This window comes from Synchiropus splendidus, chromosome 1, assembly GCF_027744825.2.
Source record: "Synchiropus splendidus isolate RoL2022-P1 chromosome 1, RoL_Sspl_1.0, whole genome shotgun sequence".
NCBI lineage: Eukaryota > Metazoa > Chordata > Actinopteri > Syngnathiformes > Callionymidae > Synchiropus > Synchiropus splendidus.
In genome coordinates, this window is record NC_071334.1 from 47,450,477 (window position 1) to 47,468,725 (window position 18,249).

At 41.7% G+C, this 18,249-nt stretch overlaps 1 protein-coding gene across 11 annotated transcripts in view; it reads left to right on the forward strand.

Moving 5' to 3' along the window:
• Positions 1–18,249, forward strand: part of rapgef1b (Rap guanine nucleotide exchange factor (GEF) 1b) — a 46,081-nt gene that overhangs the window by 13,423 nt on the left and 14,409 nt on the right. For 7 of the 11 annotated variants that reach the window (XM_053854791.1, XM_053854788.1, XM_053854793.1 and 4 more), the window contains exons 2-11: positions 9,966–10,108; positions 11,457–11,635; positions 13,136–13,292; positions 13,375–13,463; positions 13,563–13,715; positions 15,093–15,143; positions 15,588–15,702; positions 15,794–15,980; positions 16,058–16,576; positions 17,029–17,231. In XM_053854791.1, coding sequence (XP_053710766.1) covers positions 9,966–10,108; positions 11,457–11,635; positions 13,136–13,292; positions 13,375–13,463; positions 13,563–13,715; positions 15,093–15,143; positions 15,588–15,702; positions 15,794–15,980; positions 16,058–16,576; positions 17,029–17,231 — 1,796 coding nt within the window. The remainder of the gene's footprint in view (positions 1–9,965; positions 10,109–11,456; positions 11,636–13,135; positions 13,293–13,374; positions 13,464–13,562; positions 13,716–15,092; positions 15,144–15,587; positions 15,703–15,793; positions 15,981–16,057; positions 16,577–17,028; positions 17,232–18,249) is intronic. The other 4 variants (XM_053854790.1, XM_053854798.1, XM_053854799.1 and 1 more) reach the window with 2 other exon arrangements.

Below are 18,249 nucleotides of genomic sequence, written 5' to 3' on the forward strand. Positions count from 1 at the left end.
AATCACTGGCATGAAGCAACATATCTCAGGGCACTCAGGCATGCTCTCGTTGTCACTGACATTTCACACTTACACAGTCAACCCCTAAACTAAAACGGACAGAACACAGTCACAGACTAAAAAACACAACAAGGTTCTGCACCCACCTCTTCTGTCGTCACACTCCTGGCTTTAATATTTCCGAAATCGTTGTTTGCCAATTTGTTAATGTGGGAGGATCCGGCTTTATCTTCTTTTGTGTTTTAGATTTTTTTTTTTGCCTGCTACCAGTAAGATTTGCATTCGTTTTAGAGCCTTGTGTGTCTGTAGCATGAGCATTTGACCTAAATTTGGTGATGAGAAACCATGTGGTTTTGAGCATTTTAAACTACTCAATATTTTAAAAACCACAAAAGAAAGCTTTTCTTCATTTTACCATTAGTTTTGTGTTTGTGTTGTTGTCTCCTTGTGGAATTGCTTTAGTAGAAATGATAATAATAATAATAGTAATAATAATAATAACAACAGAGTTTTTTGGTTACTATAAAACTGTGTTGCACCGCCATGGGAAATTAAAAGCCTTTTTCCTCAGATGTTACAAATGTAAATTGTACTGTATTGTTAATATAAATATGAAGTAACATAATATCTGTCCACAGTAAGAGCTTACAATTGTAGTTACCAAATGATATCGCTCTGCAAATATTTCAGTTTGAAAAATGTGCGCCGACTAAACAATGACTAAAATCCTGGTGAACCCCTCTGTAATGTCCAATAATAAAGATGACACCATTTGATACAAAAATGTGCTATAGTTTGACTACTTGCTTAGTAGAATTCAGGCATTAAGATTTTTTTGGATGATTGGCATTACATTGAATTTAAGCATAAACAGCTTTCTTGGGTTTAGTGATTGGAATTTTCCTGACAATCTGTAGAAATGAGAGCAGAGCTAATGTAACAGACAAGCTTAAGGTGAATTAAAGTTGTGTTTGGAAGACATAGGAAAGTTTCAGAACTTTGTCGCGCCAACTTTATTCATTCGCGGGCTGCCTAATGACACATTGAAATTGGTGTCAATCTCACCCAGCAGGATTTCCCCTCTACACGCACCATATTAATCAGCAGCCACTTTGTGTGAAGCCCCACTTCCGCTGCTGAAATGTCAAACTTGTTCTTCACTTCTCTCTGCCTTTCTTGTATTGTGACCACTGATGGACAAATGCTTTTGCTGTGAGCGGTTGTGGAGTTCATTAACTGTTTTCCGATCATGGATCGGGGTTATAGATCGCATGTGATGTGCAGCCACCCTCTGTTAGCCAGCAGGCACTTTGTTGCGTGGGAACAGAGCATTTCCATCAACGCATAGATGTTTGTCCCCGGTCACTGACCTGTGCCTGATGGAGCTGCTTCACTGGTCAATGGCAGGCTGGAGAACATGTTTGTGTAAATAATGCTCAACAAACCTGAGGATTAGGAGTTAAGATGAACTTTTTTTTCTCTTCATAAAAAATTATAATTGGACACTGATGGATATGCATATAATGTTTGTATTCATTGCACAATCACACAAAAACGATATATTTTTATAATTTTCCACCTTTGTGCAACTTTGAAATTCACTGTTGTTGCATCAAATAAAGCCTCGATATGTCACTTTTTGTGTACTCCGTTTGAGTGGTGACATTTCCAGGTCATCTCAGGTCTCTTTAGATTAGAATGTGTTTTCTGAAAAGCCATGCTCAGCATCAGACCTGAATGTTGTGTGCACATTTTAATTTCTTGATGTCCAATAAGTTGAACAGATGGTCAACACATTCACATTGCTATTGCTATTTCTGCTTAATGTGAGCACTGATGCCATTGTGTCAGAATTGAACGGCTCATCAAATTGTACTTTTGAAAGTGGTAACTTCTTAAGTCTTAAGCCATAGTTGGACTGTGCACTGTTATCTTTCTCCTGCTAACTATCTTCTGTTGAATTAAACATCATTTCAGCTGCCTAGGCGCTTGGCGTCTACCATATCTCATGCTTGGAGAGAGTTAGTGAGGACCCCCTCCTCTTTTTCCTGTGGCTTGCTCCTCGACAGTATATTTAAACAGCACAGCTGGAAAACAATAAAAGCCACCACTGGATGTCTTCCTCCATTACTTCTCAAATCAACCATTAACCAGGGCCACAGTTCACTGCAAAGCTCTCTCCCCTCCCTGCTCAGACTGTAGTTAGGCTTATTGATAACTGACTGAGGTCATAAAGAAGTTTGCTATTGAGCAAGGTAAGCAGGAAGGACCATACTACTATAATAGAGAGAATAAATAATTCACAGAGCACTTAACCACTTCCTGTTGAGTTTGTTTCTTTACTTTCCATGTTTCACTGTGCTGTTATCGCTCTGTATTCCTCTCGCTTTTTTGCCTGCAGGGTAGCGATACTCAATTCCTCTTCCCTTCTTTCTTCCGTTTTTGGTTTTCTGCCTTACAGACAATAACCCGCTGCTGTGTTGTCATTTTTGTCCAGCAAAACAAGCCAATATAACTGTCGCAAACAAGATGGCTTGTGTCCAGAATTCTGGCATATGCTGTTACAATTTTTTTTGTTTATTTTCTCGGTCAAAATTACTTGACAAAGAAGACAAGTGTCATCAAGCAACCATATTTGTGTTTACATACTATCTTTCTATCTGTTTTTGGATGTGTGCAGACGATGTGTGGGTGTAATGTTGTTGTAAGGCAATCTGCTTTCAGGAATATTGTAAGTGGTGTTTGGGTGTCTCATTTCTGAATTTATTCCTTTTGAAAGTAACACACACAATACAATTGTGTGTTAATATTATTCTACTTTTATTTATTTATAACTTATACAGTATTATTTATTAGTTTTCTGACTGAACAACCAGGAATTCCTTCAGTTTAATTCTGGACACAAGGAATTTGACTCCTGGTTAAATACACTATCTCAACAAATTCAATTGACACGACTGCAAATAGGACATTAGTGGACAGAGCAACTTTATCCACCAAAATAATTCCATGTGAATGTTTCAAACGGTAGACATTGAAAACCGGAACATTTGACAGAGCTCAAAGGAAACATGTGACTGTTTCTCCCGCACACATAATGGATCAAAGCTGAGACACATTAGACTCTCCAGCACTTAGACAAGGCTTTTTTTCTTCGTGCCCTGTCACCGTCTTTTCTAAACAGCTGGTCACTGTGACCCCTTTGACTTTTCTTCAAGTCTTGGCGTCTCCGTCGCACACACACTTTCACTGTGCAGCTTTTACTTTAGGAGTTCAGCAGGAGGTGACAGCTGTGTGCGTAACCTTAAGCAAGACCCCCACACTAGTATGCTACTATCATGTCCTCTTTCAAGGATGTGAGTTCAGTCGAGTGGACCACCAGCTGTCTGCCGGAGATCACACCTGTACTGAACAAGATCTGACTCAACAGCTTGTTGACCTTTCTGTCAGATTGAGCTCATATGTCACTGGTCAGAGGTCTCATTGTTTGCAGGCTCCCAAACTGATATAAAAAGAAGAAGTGGAATACGACCAGTGAGGTTATAGGTGCAGTAAATGTGGATGTGAAGAGGTGAGGGGTGACTGGAGAATATGGTAGTTGTCAGTGACAAGGCTATTGAAATATGCTATATGAAACATATATATCGTCCACAAAGTTGTTCTGTTGAATCACAGTGCAACAATGTAAAACCGAATTCATATTCAATGCAGTGTTGCACGAAAGAAACATGCCTGAATGATGTCACAACAGTAAGTTCCTCTTGACACATCCATTAGGTGCAGGTAAACAAACTCTTCTGCTTTAGTATCAGAGAACATATGCCACACCGTTGCATGGTGGTTGGATGTTCTAATCATGCCAGTGAACATGTAAGCCCCCAAGAGCTGGAAAGCATCATAAGAAATGGATGAAGCAGCCATTGGTGTCATCTGTACTCTCCAGTGATCAGTTCGCTGCTGTGCAGGATCAATTTGGCCTGAAACGGGTCTGAACCCACGGTTTCCAAACCTAACAAAAAGCAACATATCAGAGCAATGGAGAGAACCAGCCATGGCAAAATTCACTCCCATTGCCTCAAATAATGGAGCTCATATTATTTTCTCAAAAGATTTCAGTCTTGTTTCTAAAACCCCAAATACATGTGAATTTAGGCTTGTTGTGGATATGTGTTCCTCTGAAGTTCCATGTCGAGTGATCTCTCCTACAGGAGTCCCCCAAATCAAAAACCAAATCAAAGCAGCAGGTTGCGCTCCTCAAATGTGCCATTTAGCTCAATAAATCAGTCAAAATTGATAGAATTGACTGTGAGTATTGTTTGCTATTGGATTATTTAATGCAGCTCCTTCCATTTTGAAGGATCAAATATGGAGAAGTGAGCGTGTATGTGTGTGTGTAGGGTCTCAAAGTGGAAGGACTGCTGGACAGGTGTGGGTACAAGGAGCAGCTTAAATGCAGCATCACTGTGATAAATCAGTGAAATATATGTTGTTGAAACAACAAAAACGTTACCTCTGTTGATTAACATTCAAACAAACCAGCACGTCTTTAAGACAGTTACTCTTTAACGTCTTTTCATTAACAAATACGAACCTCGTGTGGTTTCCTGATGTTACACAGATCACAACAGATACTTTTCTAACATTCTGTAGTCGTGTTACATGCTGTTCTTTGTTGTAAACATTAGCATCATACTTGACTCAAATGCCCACCATATGTTTATATTCGATTGTGTTATTCTTAAATCTATATTCTATTTGCAAAACCATATATACCTTATTTATTTGGAAGCTAGGAAAGGGCTACTAGTGTGATTTATTTGATTGGTCTGCATTATTTGAGTTCAACTAAACACCTGCACATTATTTTCATTGAAAAAACATTTCATTCCGTTGCATCCCTAAAACAGTTTTTCTTCTTTATAATTATGTCTTTTGGGACTTATGTCATTGTTTTATTCTTTGAACGGTAAGAATTGTCTATTGATTTTGTTACACCTGTAATCCAATTCATGCTTACATTTGTCTTTAAAGGGTATAATGTGACCTACGATGCTTAATATCAAGACATAGTTTCCTTGAATAATGTTTTCACTGTAAGCATTGTGTCAAACCCACCTGAGAACGATTACTTGAAAACAAATTTATCTTGTGAATAAGCAGTTCTATTTCCTCTCAACAGTTTACTTACTCAGGCAGGTTTACTGCTGCACAATTCTGCAATTATTCACTTTCATAAAAGTGTTTTCCAACTCTTCTCCTTACTCTCAAACTGAACCTCACATTTGCAACTGTACTTTCACTTTCACTTTTAATGGTCTAAAATCTCATGCTTCATCTTGATTGCATCCCTGAGTGGACACCCAACTATTTTATTCAATGTTACTTAAATCCTTAAATAATGAGAATTTAATATATGATATAAATAGCTTGTGACTGTGGGCCACGTTTGCAGCGAAAAATCTGGCTGAACAAACTCACAGAGATAAGGAGAATATATATATAATGCACATTTAATGTAACTTTTTTTGCCGGTAGTCTCATGAATTGTTTATGAAGTGCTTTATGAAAGCAAGTTAAACTCTCAGGACCCTCTGGAACTACAGTGTGGTGTGAGATTTCTCAGACATCGTTGAAGCACTCTTCCAAATGCAGTGTTTTTCATTTTCCCCAAGGTTTTTTTTTAGCACCGCAGCATGAGCAACAATTAAATTACTTGTAGTGTTTTTCAGTCAGTTCATGGCTATGTATTTGTATGCGTATGCAATGATTTGATACTAAAGTATAGATGGCTGTATTTTGGCTGTTTTGTCATGACGTTTTACTGAAGTTATAGTTGCACAAACTGTGGGAGCATTTCAAGTTTAACTCTGGCAGGTGATGGTGAAATTAAAAAGTGAGAACACGCAGCTTGTCATCAAATGGTCTGCAGGTCAAGGTGCAGTGTCAATCGTTATCATAGAGTTGTTGAAGACTTAACTGTCAAACTCCTGTTATTTTGTTCTGCTGAGCTTCCTCTTTGTATTAATTTTTTAACTTCTCTTTTCTAAAATTGCCTTGAAGCCGTGACAGTTGTGTCTTCTGAGGTGTTTCAACAATTGAGCAAGTGTTTGGGCTGGATAAGAAGCGGTGGAAGTGTGACGAAATCTTGACCTTTCTTTTACTCTATCATTAATTTCAGGCACAAACTGTTGACATTCGCCTCAGTTATGGACTTTTATGAAATTTTATGACTTCATGATTTGCCCATACTTTATTGAATTCCTGTCAGTACATTTTTGGCATTTCTGTGGTTGAAGCTTTCATTTATGAACAGCTTCTTGGATTTCTCATGTGATTCAAGTTACATGACTTTCGTGAATTTCGTGGCAATAAATACAGTCATGGCTTACTTGGTGATTTCATCATTGCTCTTTGCTTTCCATCGAACTGGGCGGAGGGAACTTGTTTGTTTTTTGCCTACCCGGAATGGACTTGGCTTGGTGTCAATAAAACGTCTCTGATTTTTTAATCTAGCATTTTTGCCATGATTTGGTCGATTGATGCCCCATGGCTCTTCACCGTCAGTCACTTTCTCCCTTGTTTTGAATTAGCCCTCTGTAACGTGAATGAAATCATACTGTTTACCTCTCCCATGAAAAACGTTTCATTGTGTTACAACACTGTCCGTCTGTTTAAATCCAAATAAGAAATGGACTGTGTTTCTTTGGTCGCACCCAGCACTTAAAAACCGCTGTGGAACATCCACATGAATGTTTGGACCACTTCAAGCGTTCCAGATTGAAGTTTCTTTCACTTCTCAGGCATGCCCGATTTCATGTAAGAGACATTACGGCCAGTGACATCATCACCTCTTAACCCTGCGCAGCAGCTATGAAGCTTCTCTGGCGGGGAAGTAGTTGAAGAGTGAGAGGCCAGCGTGGCTCCAACAGAGCACTTCACTGTGCTCACAGGCTCACTCTCTTCTTCTGTGGCTAGCTTGCCCCTTTTCACCCTGTTAATGTCTTTCTGTTGATGATGTCATTTCCCTAGTGAGATGATCTCTTACTTGAGAAAAAGACGTGCAGAAGAGGCCAGATAAAGTAAACACAGGATCAGACAAGACAGGCTTGGACGCACTGATACTGATCACACGTTTATTTTTTAGTATAGTATTTAGTTTAGTTTTTTATATAGTATTGTCTCATGCTATTTTCTATTTGCTCAACAAAAGTTTTCTTATATCTGTCTTTTCCCCCCTCAAATTCTATATCTTCTCTTCCTGTGTGACAGGAGGGATGAAGGAAATCGAGTATATAAATAAGTTGAATGAAGAAAAATCAACATGTATAATGAGAGTGACACCTATCAATAGAGACTGTTGCAAAATATGATGTTTGATTTTGGAAACCCATGTTGTCATGCTGCCTCCACTCTCACTAGTTTATGATAAACAGCTGTGGCGATGAGTTCTGGGGACCACTGAATGGTGGGGGGTGAGTCATTGTACTGATGTCAAACTCAGCACCAGCTTTGGGTTTCGTGCATGGCCTTTGGTCTGGCGTATTTTATGTGGGCAACAGCCCTTGTGCTCTCGCCAGTAATACAGAGCCAGGGGGGATCAAACAGATGGGATTATCTTGGGCTAAATTCGTGTTGGGGGCTGCTGTGCAATCGAAAGCATATGCTCAGCTCCACACATTGCCTCGACATCTGCCCAGCAGTCAAACAAGCCAGCACAGGTATGCTCAGCCTCAGGGCACAAAAAATTCCTGAAATGTCAATCCTGGCAATGTAATTCCTTTTGCTCTGGAAGACAAACGGCACCGCCTGTAGCTAAGATCTTATTGTGTCAGAGTTGTTGACATGCTGTCTAGATAGACCCAAATTTATTTCTGAAGCCACTTTCTGAACTTCTTTTTATCTCTGCTCACTGCTGGTTTGAACACACATGCTGGTCTCTTCTCTGAAGAGAAATATTTAGGTCGAGTCTACATTATTGCATGTATTTTATTGTTCTTTAATTTTTTTTTTTTTATTATTATTCACAAAAACTACTACACCGTGACCACCCGTGGAGCCAATCTCATTGAATATTGGAAAATGCAATACAATCAGAAATATTAGAGATCATCAAATAATAAATATTATAATAATAATAAGCTAAACACCGGACTACAATTAATAGAAATGCATTTGGAAACATATAAAACAAAAATAACTATATAAATTGATGGGAGTGAATATGCATAGAGATGTTAGTACTCATGCTCCAATGTTGGAGGAAATTCCTTATATGCACATATTACCTGAAGTTATTCAGATATTTTGTGTGTTTCAGAGATAAAAATGGAGGGATGATTTATTTTGGTTTTGGATAGTATTCGTTTTGGTCAGATGCGGAAGAAGATGGACAGTGTGCAATTGTGTAGATCATCCTGGACCTTAGAAAGACCGTATACTTACATATGTTTTTCTATATGTGGTCGTCATTATGCATGAATATTATGTAGCACTAAGTTAACCATGTTTATCCGTAAATGTTTAATCACATTAGACCAATTTAAGTGTCAATAAAATTCATCTGATCGTATTCTACAAGCGGTCATGACTTGTTGAGACAAAACTCTTGTAACTTCTGAGAAGAGGAGAATGGTGTTAATCCCCCAGCAAGAGATCCCTAACTCATTGTCTGTCATCTCTTCCCCCTTTATCTTGTCGCCAGTCTGGATCAGGAGATAAACACAAATAAGTGCTGTGGCAGCCAACCGGAAGTGTGGGCCTTTATCAGCGACTGAATTACACCTCTATCTGCGGTAATCTCCCGCAATGACAGCACGATCTGGCATTCCGCTGCCATCAGCGCAAAAACATTGGATGCTGAATCGCAATCAGCGTCAGGAAACACGGTTTTCATCTGGCCCGTCAGTACACATGCCATGCACAGTTTCACCCTGGTGTGTTTGTGCCGCTCCTTTAATCCACATCATCCCCAATGTTGAGCCGAAGCCAGGGACGACTCTGGCTCTTGTTAAAAATGCTGTCGTAGACTTTGCTGCCGGTGCACTAGATGTGATGATGGTGACACATCTTATGACGCTCTGATTTACACTGTCGGTAAAAATATCCAACAGAGACAATAACGGCATTCTGTTGGGAACGTAGCAGATTTAGTACGCTGCTGTGTTGAAGGGCATCCCATGATCGTTGTGCCACCTTTAATCTGCGTGTGACCCAGTTAATGACATCCAAACAGGTCGAATATGACACGCCAAGCAGAAATTATTTTCCAATATGAAAGCTTTTGCAAAACATGATAATGCCCTGATATTTGAAGCCAGAGGAAACAAATATGGAGGTCTGTTTAAAAGCCAGGTTGCAGTGTTTTCTTCAAGTCGTAGATATTTTGCCACTAAAGAAGTCTATGTTTAAGCTTTAAAGGGACCAAGTGTAAGATCTTTTGATTGAGCCCGTCTTGTACATGAGTGAGGGACCGGTGGTGTGTGAGTTCAGATTGGCACAGTCATGACTGTCTGTCTGTCTGTCGTGGCAAAGTCCGAGCTGAGCCAAAAGAGACAGATTGATCTATATTCATACTCTCACCCTTTGTTCAACTGGGACAAGCTTGGGCAGGTCCTTGTCATGTTGGAGAGACTCGTGTGTTGGCTTGAGAACTGGAGAAGGGAAGTCAGGCCCCCGTTGCTGCAGCTGCTGCCCCCACAACCCAGGGCCAAGCGGTAGAAAGCATGATACATCTTTAACTTGGACCTCGGAAATGTGCTCAGCGTGTAATTTATTGTGTTTACTCAAATAGTTTAGATATACATTGTTACATATTTGGTAGACATGACTGTATGGAGACCTAACACTATATACATGCTGTGCATGTGAAAGACGGTATTTCTTTTGCAGAGGAGGATTCAATTTAGTCATACGTCCTTTAGACATTTTAACAAGTCATTAATTGACCATTGTCTTTCTTTTTCCAGACTCGCAGCGGTCACATCTGTCCTCGTTCACCAAACTGATGGACAAGTTCCATTCTCCCAAAATCAGACGAACTCCATCCAAGAAGGGCAAACAACTGCAGCCTGAGCCGGCAGCCAAGAACACAGAGAAACCTGCTAATAAGGTGTGTGTGTGTATATGTATTTATGTGTGTGTGTGTGGGAAATGAACCTCTCTCCCGCCTCTTCTGCACCTTTGCCTATTTGTGTACCGATTGTTTTCCAGTTGTATATCACACGTTTCTATAATCCATTGTGTCTGTGTAGTCGAGTTCCTCTGCTGGTTCCCACCGTTCCCTCACATACTCTGATACAGCAGGTGTGTGAGCTTTTAAGAGCTGAATAGAGAACTAAATGGTTTCCTGAATGAGCTGCTCAGGTCCCCTCAGGATTCTGGTGTAATAAACATATTCCCCCAGTGCAAACAAAAATAGCTGGATGCCGTTCAATGGCTCCGAGCCACATCAGTTGCTCCAGCATGCATTAGGAAGAATAAGCATTGTTGTCATGCTTGGATTACACAGAAGAATTATACTTAATGTAATAATGCAGAACATTAATGGTAGCGTTGGAATGATGAAGACTGTTATTGATTGATTATTAGATGACCGTACGAAATTATTGAAGTACAAGATTTCTGCCAGGATTTTTTTGAAATTGTGGCTTCTCTCTAGTTTATATGTGGTAGATATAATTTAAGTTTTAAAGCTGGCAAGTCCATAGTCTGGTTTGTGGGTCACTTGCATTGTTTATCTACTAACTGCAAGCGCTTCAACGCTGTGTTCAATACAGTGAGGTATCTGCAATCCGGGTTTTCATACAGACTTGCTTTGACTTACTGTGGTGGTCTATACATGTGTTTATTAAAAATACAAAATTAACAGCATTAAGCTCCTTTATTATTCAACTGCAAGTCATGGTTTTAAATGGGAAATGTTTGTGAAAAAGAGCCCTTTCACGATGAGTGTGCTTAGTTGACATGCGCAAACTCGCAACGGCAGCGTTTACACACCGACAATTCTGCCATTGTTTTAGAAATTCCCCATTTAGGACCCTGTTTTCAAAAGTTGTCAGACTGACGTGGGGACGTCGACTTTAAATAAACGCTTCATCTGACACACGAAGGTGGGGGATTTGGTTGTTTCTGTCTTTGCGTAAACATCAGAGAGCCACATCTGGCTCACCAGCCGTAGGTTCCCGACCCCTGCCCTGTAAGTAGGGATGGATGCTAAGTACAGACAAAGCTGTAAAGATTCCAACTTCTGAGCCAATAATAATGACGAGAATATTTGCACAAAATAGCCCAAGCATCAAAGTATCACATAGCATGACTTGCATTGCTTGCACCGGTTGGTGATCACATGTCTTTGCAAAGGAGTAAAAAAAGACCACAGTCATGATGGATTGTGGGTGTCAGTCAGACTGACACGAGTGACGAGAGATTTACTGAGATGTTGATCTTTCTCCTTCTAGAAGGTCAGCCGGCTGGAGGAGCACGAGAAGGAGGTGGTCAGTGCGCTGCGCTACTTCAAGACGATAGTAGACAAAATGGTGGTGGAGAAGAAAGTTCTGGAGATGCTACCAGGCTCTGCCAGCAAGGTCCTTGAAGCTATTCTCCCTCTGGTTCAGGTGGAGGCGCGGATACAGCACAGGTGCGGCCATCACTCTCATGCTATTCTAACACGTCTCAGTGGTTCTGTGTGTCAGGGAAGTGGTATCCTGGAGTCACCAGCTCTAATAATGTTTAATAAGGAGCCTCAGTGGGGCGACTCCTGCTCTGAGAACACATTTTGAAACGTACAACAGCGTCAATGACATTAAAAGCTTCTGCAAATAGCATCGATATCAGTGATGAAAATCCTCTGCCACCCTCACAAAAGGTCCCAGATTTAATGTGCTCATGTGGCTCGCTTCAACATCCTCTGGCAAGTAAAGGCTCTTAAGACTCAACCATTTATCTCATTTTTTGTCTTTCCTGACTCACCACGTCATCTTAGAAGGAGCAGGTATGCTTGCCAAACATGTCAGGACTGGACTGAGAGTCTTCCGGCAAAGTATTGTTGACATTCTTCACTACATCCTGGAAGCACTGAAACACCTCCTGTTTTCCAAATCACTGCCAGCCAGGCAGGTAATCACAGATAACCACCATTAAATAACGTCAAGATGACGCCACGCTCTGTCTGCCTTTCCTTTGGGTCGATGTTCTGTGAAACCCCCATCGGATTCAGTTCTGTTGACCACACCAGAGCATGTTAAAATGCTTTCCGACTCCCCATCCATCAGTGCAGATGATGGAAGAGGGGTCAGAGGTGAAGGATTTTGAGTCTCATGGCGGGCTGTTTAGAAGCGAGTGATGTATTGTCACTTCTCTGCCAAGAAGTCTCTGGGAATTCAACTCTAAATAGATGAGGGATTGGGGTGCAACACCAAAGTCATACTTTTCTGTCTCTACTCAATAGATGCCCCCAAACTGAACTGAATTTAAAATAAAATCAGAATAACTTCTGCAGTCATGACTGGTTGAAAAATAAAAAGATTGATGAAGCTCGAGACACAGAAGGGCATTCAAAAGCTGAATGTAGCGAGCAAAAAGTAACCTACAAAACTGTATTTATTAAGAAATGGTTTACTTATTTCATTATTAAGAAATGAATGAAATAACTGAAAAGAAAAAAAGTACGAGGCTGCAAGAAAAATGGATACAATCATTAGAGTCAGTGCTTGCAACTGTCGATTAAGTTAGTCACGTGAAAAGTTTGAATCATTTTGGTTCTCTGTGTGGAGAGGTCGAGGCCTTAAAATCAGTAAACCTAATATTTCCAGGAAATTCTGGGGATTATTTGATTGAATTTGTTTAAATGATGCTGGCGGACTTCCACTTTCTTATATTCTTTGTGGATGAGTTTTCAAACATCCAACCAATCCTCCCCACAGACCCATGTTCCAAATTCCCCTCTGTGTAATGGCGTTAGATGGATATTCTGCTGAGACACCACAGCGTGTTGGTGCAGGCCTCGGCTACTCTGTCACCGCTGAGAGCAACGCCACCCTGCTTCCTGCATTCTTCAGTCAAAATTGCAATTGTATAACTGAAATGTCTCACTTAACCATCTCATCAAATTGTTTTTGGCAAACATTCTTCCCCGCAGTTCGGCTCTCTCGTCCTGTCACAGCCGGGTCTACCAGAGTCTGGCGAACCTCATCCGCTGGGCAGATCAGGTGATGCTGGATGGCATCGATCTGGAGGACAAGGAGAATGTGGCTTTCGTCACCAGTGTCATCAAAGCTGTGCTTGATGGAGTGAAGGTGAGACCCTCACTGAAACAAGTATGAAACCAGTAGGCAGTATGTTCTTAGATGTAAGTGCGTTCCATTTGCCTTCGAGCAGGAATTGGTGAAGCTGACCATCGAGAAGCAGGAGCAGCCATCACCCACCACTCCTAGCAAACCAGCCCCACCAGTTACCACAACAGTGAGGTGAGTCACTGCCATAAACACACACCCTGTCTCAGGTTGTAGTTCTGTAGCCTCACTGCCAGGAGAATGAAGGGACTCAAATTGGTGCTTGTGTTGCAGCGTTTCTCCTGAGATTCCTCGAATAGACAGAGAGCCAGAGGTTCTGAGCAAGTCTCCTGCTTCAACTCCAGCTGAGGCTACATCTGAAACGACAGATGAGGAAGTGGCGCCTCCAAAACCACCCCTACCTGAAGCCAAAATGGCGGAACTCAGGTAGGGAAGCTACTTTGATGCATTTATATATACTCCTAATGATGTTTTTAATGCCTCTCACATGTACAAGGCAACCAGGAACACCACATTATATATCAATATAATGCCATAACCAAAACACACATGTTGAATATGTAAAATAAATATCATTGCAGATGGCATTCAGGAAGCATCCTCATTATTGGAATGATGAGCAAGGGAGACTTTGCCTGTAAATGATTGTAACTTAAAATGTGTAATAACAAGACTTTAACAGTGCTTTTGTCAATGGAATGCTGCGTATCGGGTTTTCATACTGTACAGACTTGCTCTGGTCTGTTGTAGTGTTTTATACTTGTATTTATTGAAACAAAAAAATCATAACCATTGTTCACTCTTTATTTAAATAAAAGTTGAAAAATAGATGTTCTAAAAACTTAGGAATGAAATGAATGACAAAAGTGCCCTTTCTAACAGAGGTTGGGAAAGATATGACAAAGACCCTGTTGCAGTACTTCAATACAGTTTTATTGCTTCCTGTTTGAGCGTTAAGATGAATGCTGCGCAGACATGGAGAATTAATGCCTAGTAGATATGAAGGAATTCAGTAGTGTAAATTATGGAATTATGGATAACTGCCGTTCAGTGTTGCGTTCTCTGTCCATTGCCCAAATGACGTTTAAAAAAGTGCCAGCATCATTGCAGGATAAGCGCTCTTCATGAAACTCGACGGACTCCTGTAGTGACTGAGTTCACATCAAAAGAAAGTTGAACTTGCCATTCAGAATCTCCATCTTGGCTTGCACGCCACCGTGACATACTACATACTACAGGAGGGGCAGAGGGTCATACAACATGTACACATGGAGAAGCAAAGGACAAACTGATGTGTAAACCGCACCCCACTTGCATTTCAATCTGCCGGGGAGGGGCACTGACCACTTTGGGTACCTCTTGAATAAATGATCTCTAATGTGGTGTTAGTTTTTCATGTTGCTTGTGGTAGGATTCTTCTGGATTATTTGGCGTATGGATTAGTATTGTCAAAGGCTTTAAATAGACGGAAGGATATCCTGAGAAGCTGTTTTGGCCCGATTTGAAACCTTGAGCTCAGTAGTGAACGGGACATGGTAATTTGAGTTTAAACATAAAAAGCCCTGTAAGTTCCTGAAACGCTTAATTTCCACAGCCCTGAATAATCACTGTGGTGCTGGTAAATTATACACCTCATGAATGGGTTTATATGTGAGGTGATCATTTGCCAGGGCAGTCTCGAAACACTTTGTTTTCGTTGGTTAGTCTTTCTGTGTGGATCACTTTTCTGTTCTTCTCTTACTTTTCTGCTGTTTCTCTTTATTTTTTTCCCATCTTTGGTGTTTCTTTGGACTCTGGGTCCAGAGCACAGTTGAGTGCTGACGCTGGCCAAAGGAGACCGGGTCTGAAGGAGAAGTATGTTCTTGGTCCGCAGGATCATCTGTGTCCATCATAACACCCTCTGTTAGAGTTTCTCTTAAGGCTTCTGGATTGGATGAGAGTGTTGTTGATGTGCATGGTTTCATTGTCTCATCTCGGGCTTACCCTGCAGTTATCATCCAATCAGAAGATTCTAGTGCATGAGAGTGTGCTACTGACCCGAGCCTCCATGTCATGGTCCGCCATGTTCTCCTTTATTGCATTTGACATCTTAATTTGAAAAAATGGACAAGTCCATGTCATAGCTGATGAAAGCTTACATGATCCTCCCTCACTGTCTTCTGGCTGTCCAGGAGGCCATAACGTCTGTTCATGGATTCATACATGGATTTATGTGTGTGCATTTGCTTGAGGAGTTTTGTCAGTTTTTTTCCTCCATCATTCATATCCAAATATTGACGTCTATTTCTCTGCATACAGTCCACCTCCAGCCCTTCCCCCGAAGAAGCGCCAATCTGCACCTTCGCCCACAAGGGTGGCCGTGGTTGCCCCCATGAGCCGAGGCTCCAGCCTGCCCTGTAGTGTCCACAGACAGGCAAGTGTGGATTCACTGGATGTTGACTGCTCTCTGTCTGACAAATCATCGAGTTGAGGATGAGCTATTCATATGTTTCCTCTGTGTGCAGCAGCAGGACTATGAGCAAGAGTTGCTGCAGAGGCGGTTCTCGGGGGGCAGCCAGTCGTACGGCGGCGACTCCCCACGACTGTCTCCCTGCAGCAGCATGGGCAAGTTGAGCAAGTCTGATGAGCAGCTGTCGTCCATGGAGCAGGACAGCGGTCAGTGTTCCCGAAACACCAGCTGTGAGACCCTTGGTATGACTTGAAAATTAAGGTGTATAAATCATAAAGCTTGCACATGAATCAAATGGATGATGTGGTTGTCTTTTCAGACAATACAGAAGCCTACGACCCCGATTATGACTTCCTTCATCAGGACCTGTCAGTCGGGGAAAACCTTCCTCCAATACCAGTGGGAGGATGCCTCAGCCCACTACCTGAGTCTCATAGCGAGTCTTCCTCTCCGATCCCTGGACAGCATCCTTCGCATCCCCGCTTCAGTGCCCCCCCACCCCAACAGCAGCCAGAATACTGGACGCCGCAGCCCGGTCATACCAACCCTCTGTCCCGCATCAGTGCCCCCCCTGCGCTACCTCAGAAAAAGCGACGCAGCACTCAGAACTCTGGCATCCTGGACTACGGGTCGAAGGTGCTGTACGAGCGCTACCCCTCCCAGTATGACAACCTGTCCGAAGAGGAGATGCACCCGACGCCACCATTCCCGCTCTTCACGCCAATCTCGCCCATGCCGCAGACGAACGGAGGCGTGTTTGTCTCGCAGTACATGGCATGTGAAAACGCAGACGTGCCCTCCAGTCCACCGCCGCTGCCAGAAAAGAAAAGCCGGCACAGTAAGTGGCACTTGCTCAGGATAGGTTTATTAATAGAGGCAGTTCATAGACTGTGAGAAGTCGTTTAATCAAGGTCTTAGTGGATGGAAATAATGTCCCCACAGGAAGTGAATAGGAGGAAGTGTTACAATGACTTCTGAAACTCACTGGGCAAGTTCTGTTCACTTCCTGACTTGCCTACCACATCACTTCCTGTTCTTCAGAGTTTGTTAAATATAGTTTTGTAGTGTGTCTCAGGAACAAGTGTGTAACAAACATGAGTCAATGCAGAGTTTATAAGACACAAATGAACAGGGGTGGGGTACAACACAAGTATATTAACCTGTTGTACTTGTGTACGTGACACAGCTTTGATCTCATTCACTGAATGCTAATGTTATTAAATAGCAAATTCCAGCATCTGTAAATTCATGAACTAAGCGACTTCTGTCATCATCCTCTTTTCCTTGCAGTCCTGCAGTACATGCAGTTTGTGGAAGACTACTCGGAGCCACAGCCGTCTGTCTTCTACCAGATGCCTCAGAGCGAGAGCATCTACGAGCAGAGGAACAAGCGCTTCCAGGAAGTCTACGGCTTCAACGACTCCTTCAGCAGCACAGATTCGGTCCACGAGCCTGTTCTGCCTCCTGCGTTACCCCCTAAACAAAGACAACTGGTTAGTATAGTATGATGTGGGGACTGTTTCGACTGGCTGCATTTTCTCATTAGAATCCCGAGCCTCACAGTCCTAAAAAAATGAGCAGTGAAGAATCTTTGGGACAAACGTGCGTTTCAGCGCTTATCTTGTAATCTTTAACCTCTCCAGCTCCTCCCTCTTCTTTATCTCTCCTCCCTACTATTTTTCTTAACCCAAAGATGTTTATTTCCAACCACCTTTTATCAGTGGCACATCAGATCCAGTCTCCTTATCTAAATCTGTGTCCGGGTTAATTGAGACGGCGCTAGGACAGTGAGAGTGTGCAGAGGGGACGGAGAGAGCTAATTGGATTGCTTTCGGAGGCACTGCAGGGAATTGGTAGAAACAATTAGTGGCTAGTACACAGAAAACTGATCCAGAGAGAAGCACAAATGCTTCCACATCAAAGTTGTTTGGCTCCTGTTTTCAAGATGCTGCCATCATAATACCATTAGTATAGTAAAATGAAGACACACATATTAGGATCAATTTGCTCAGAATAGAATAGAATCTACATTGTCAAAATAGAAACAAAAAAACGGTTGAGCGCCATTAAAATTTATTACAAGGTGTAGAAGGAAATGGTGGTGGATATAAGAATATATTCACTCTGCTAGCGTATTTATATTGTTGTCATGTATTCACTTTCTATTATATATTACTAACTGTAAGTATTATGAAAACATCAGCCTGTTGGCAGCCATTTTTACTAGCGGGAGGAGGAGAGCTAGTCAGTTCCCACCTCAGCTGCGAAGGAGCTCAGTCATTCCCGACATACTGAGTTGAGCTGCTACAATTTGTGAGGGTGCCACTTGAGCACATATTCAGACGTGTTCATATACTGTAGTAAAGGACATGGGAGTACAGCGCCATTCTGACAATGGAATCTCGCGTCGTTCTTGACTCTTGACCAAGGGGCCGATAGTTAACTCTAATATCCCACATTAGATATTTTATTTATGAAAGAACACATACATAAAAAATAATATTTACTTGA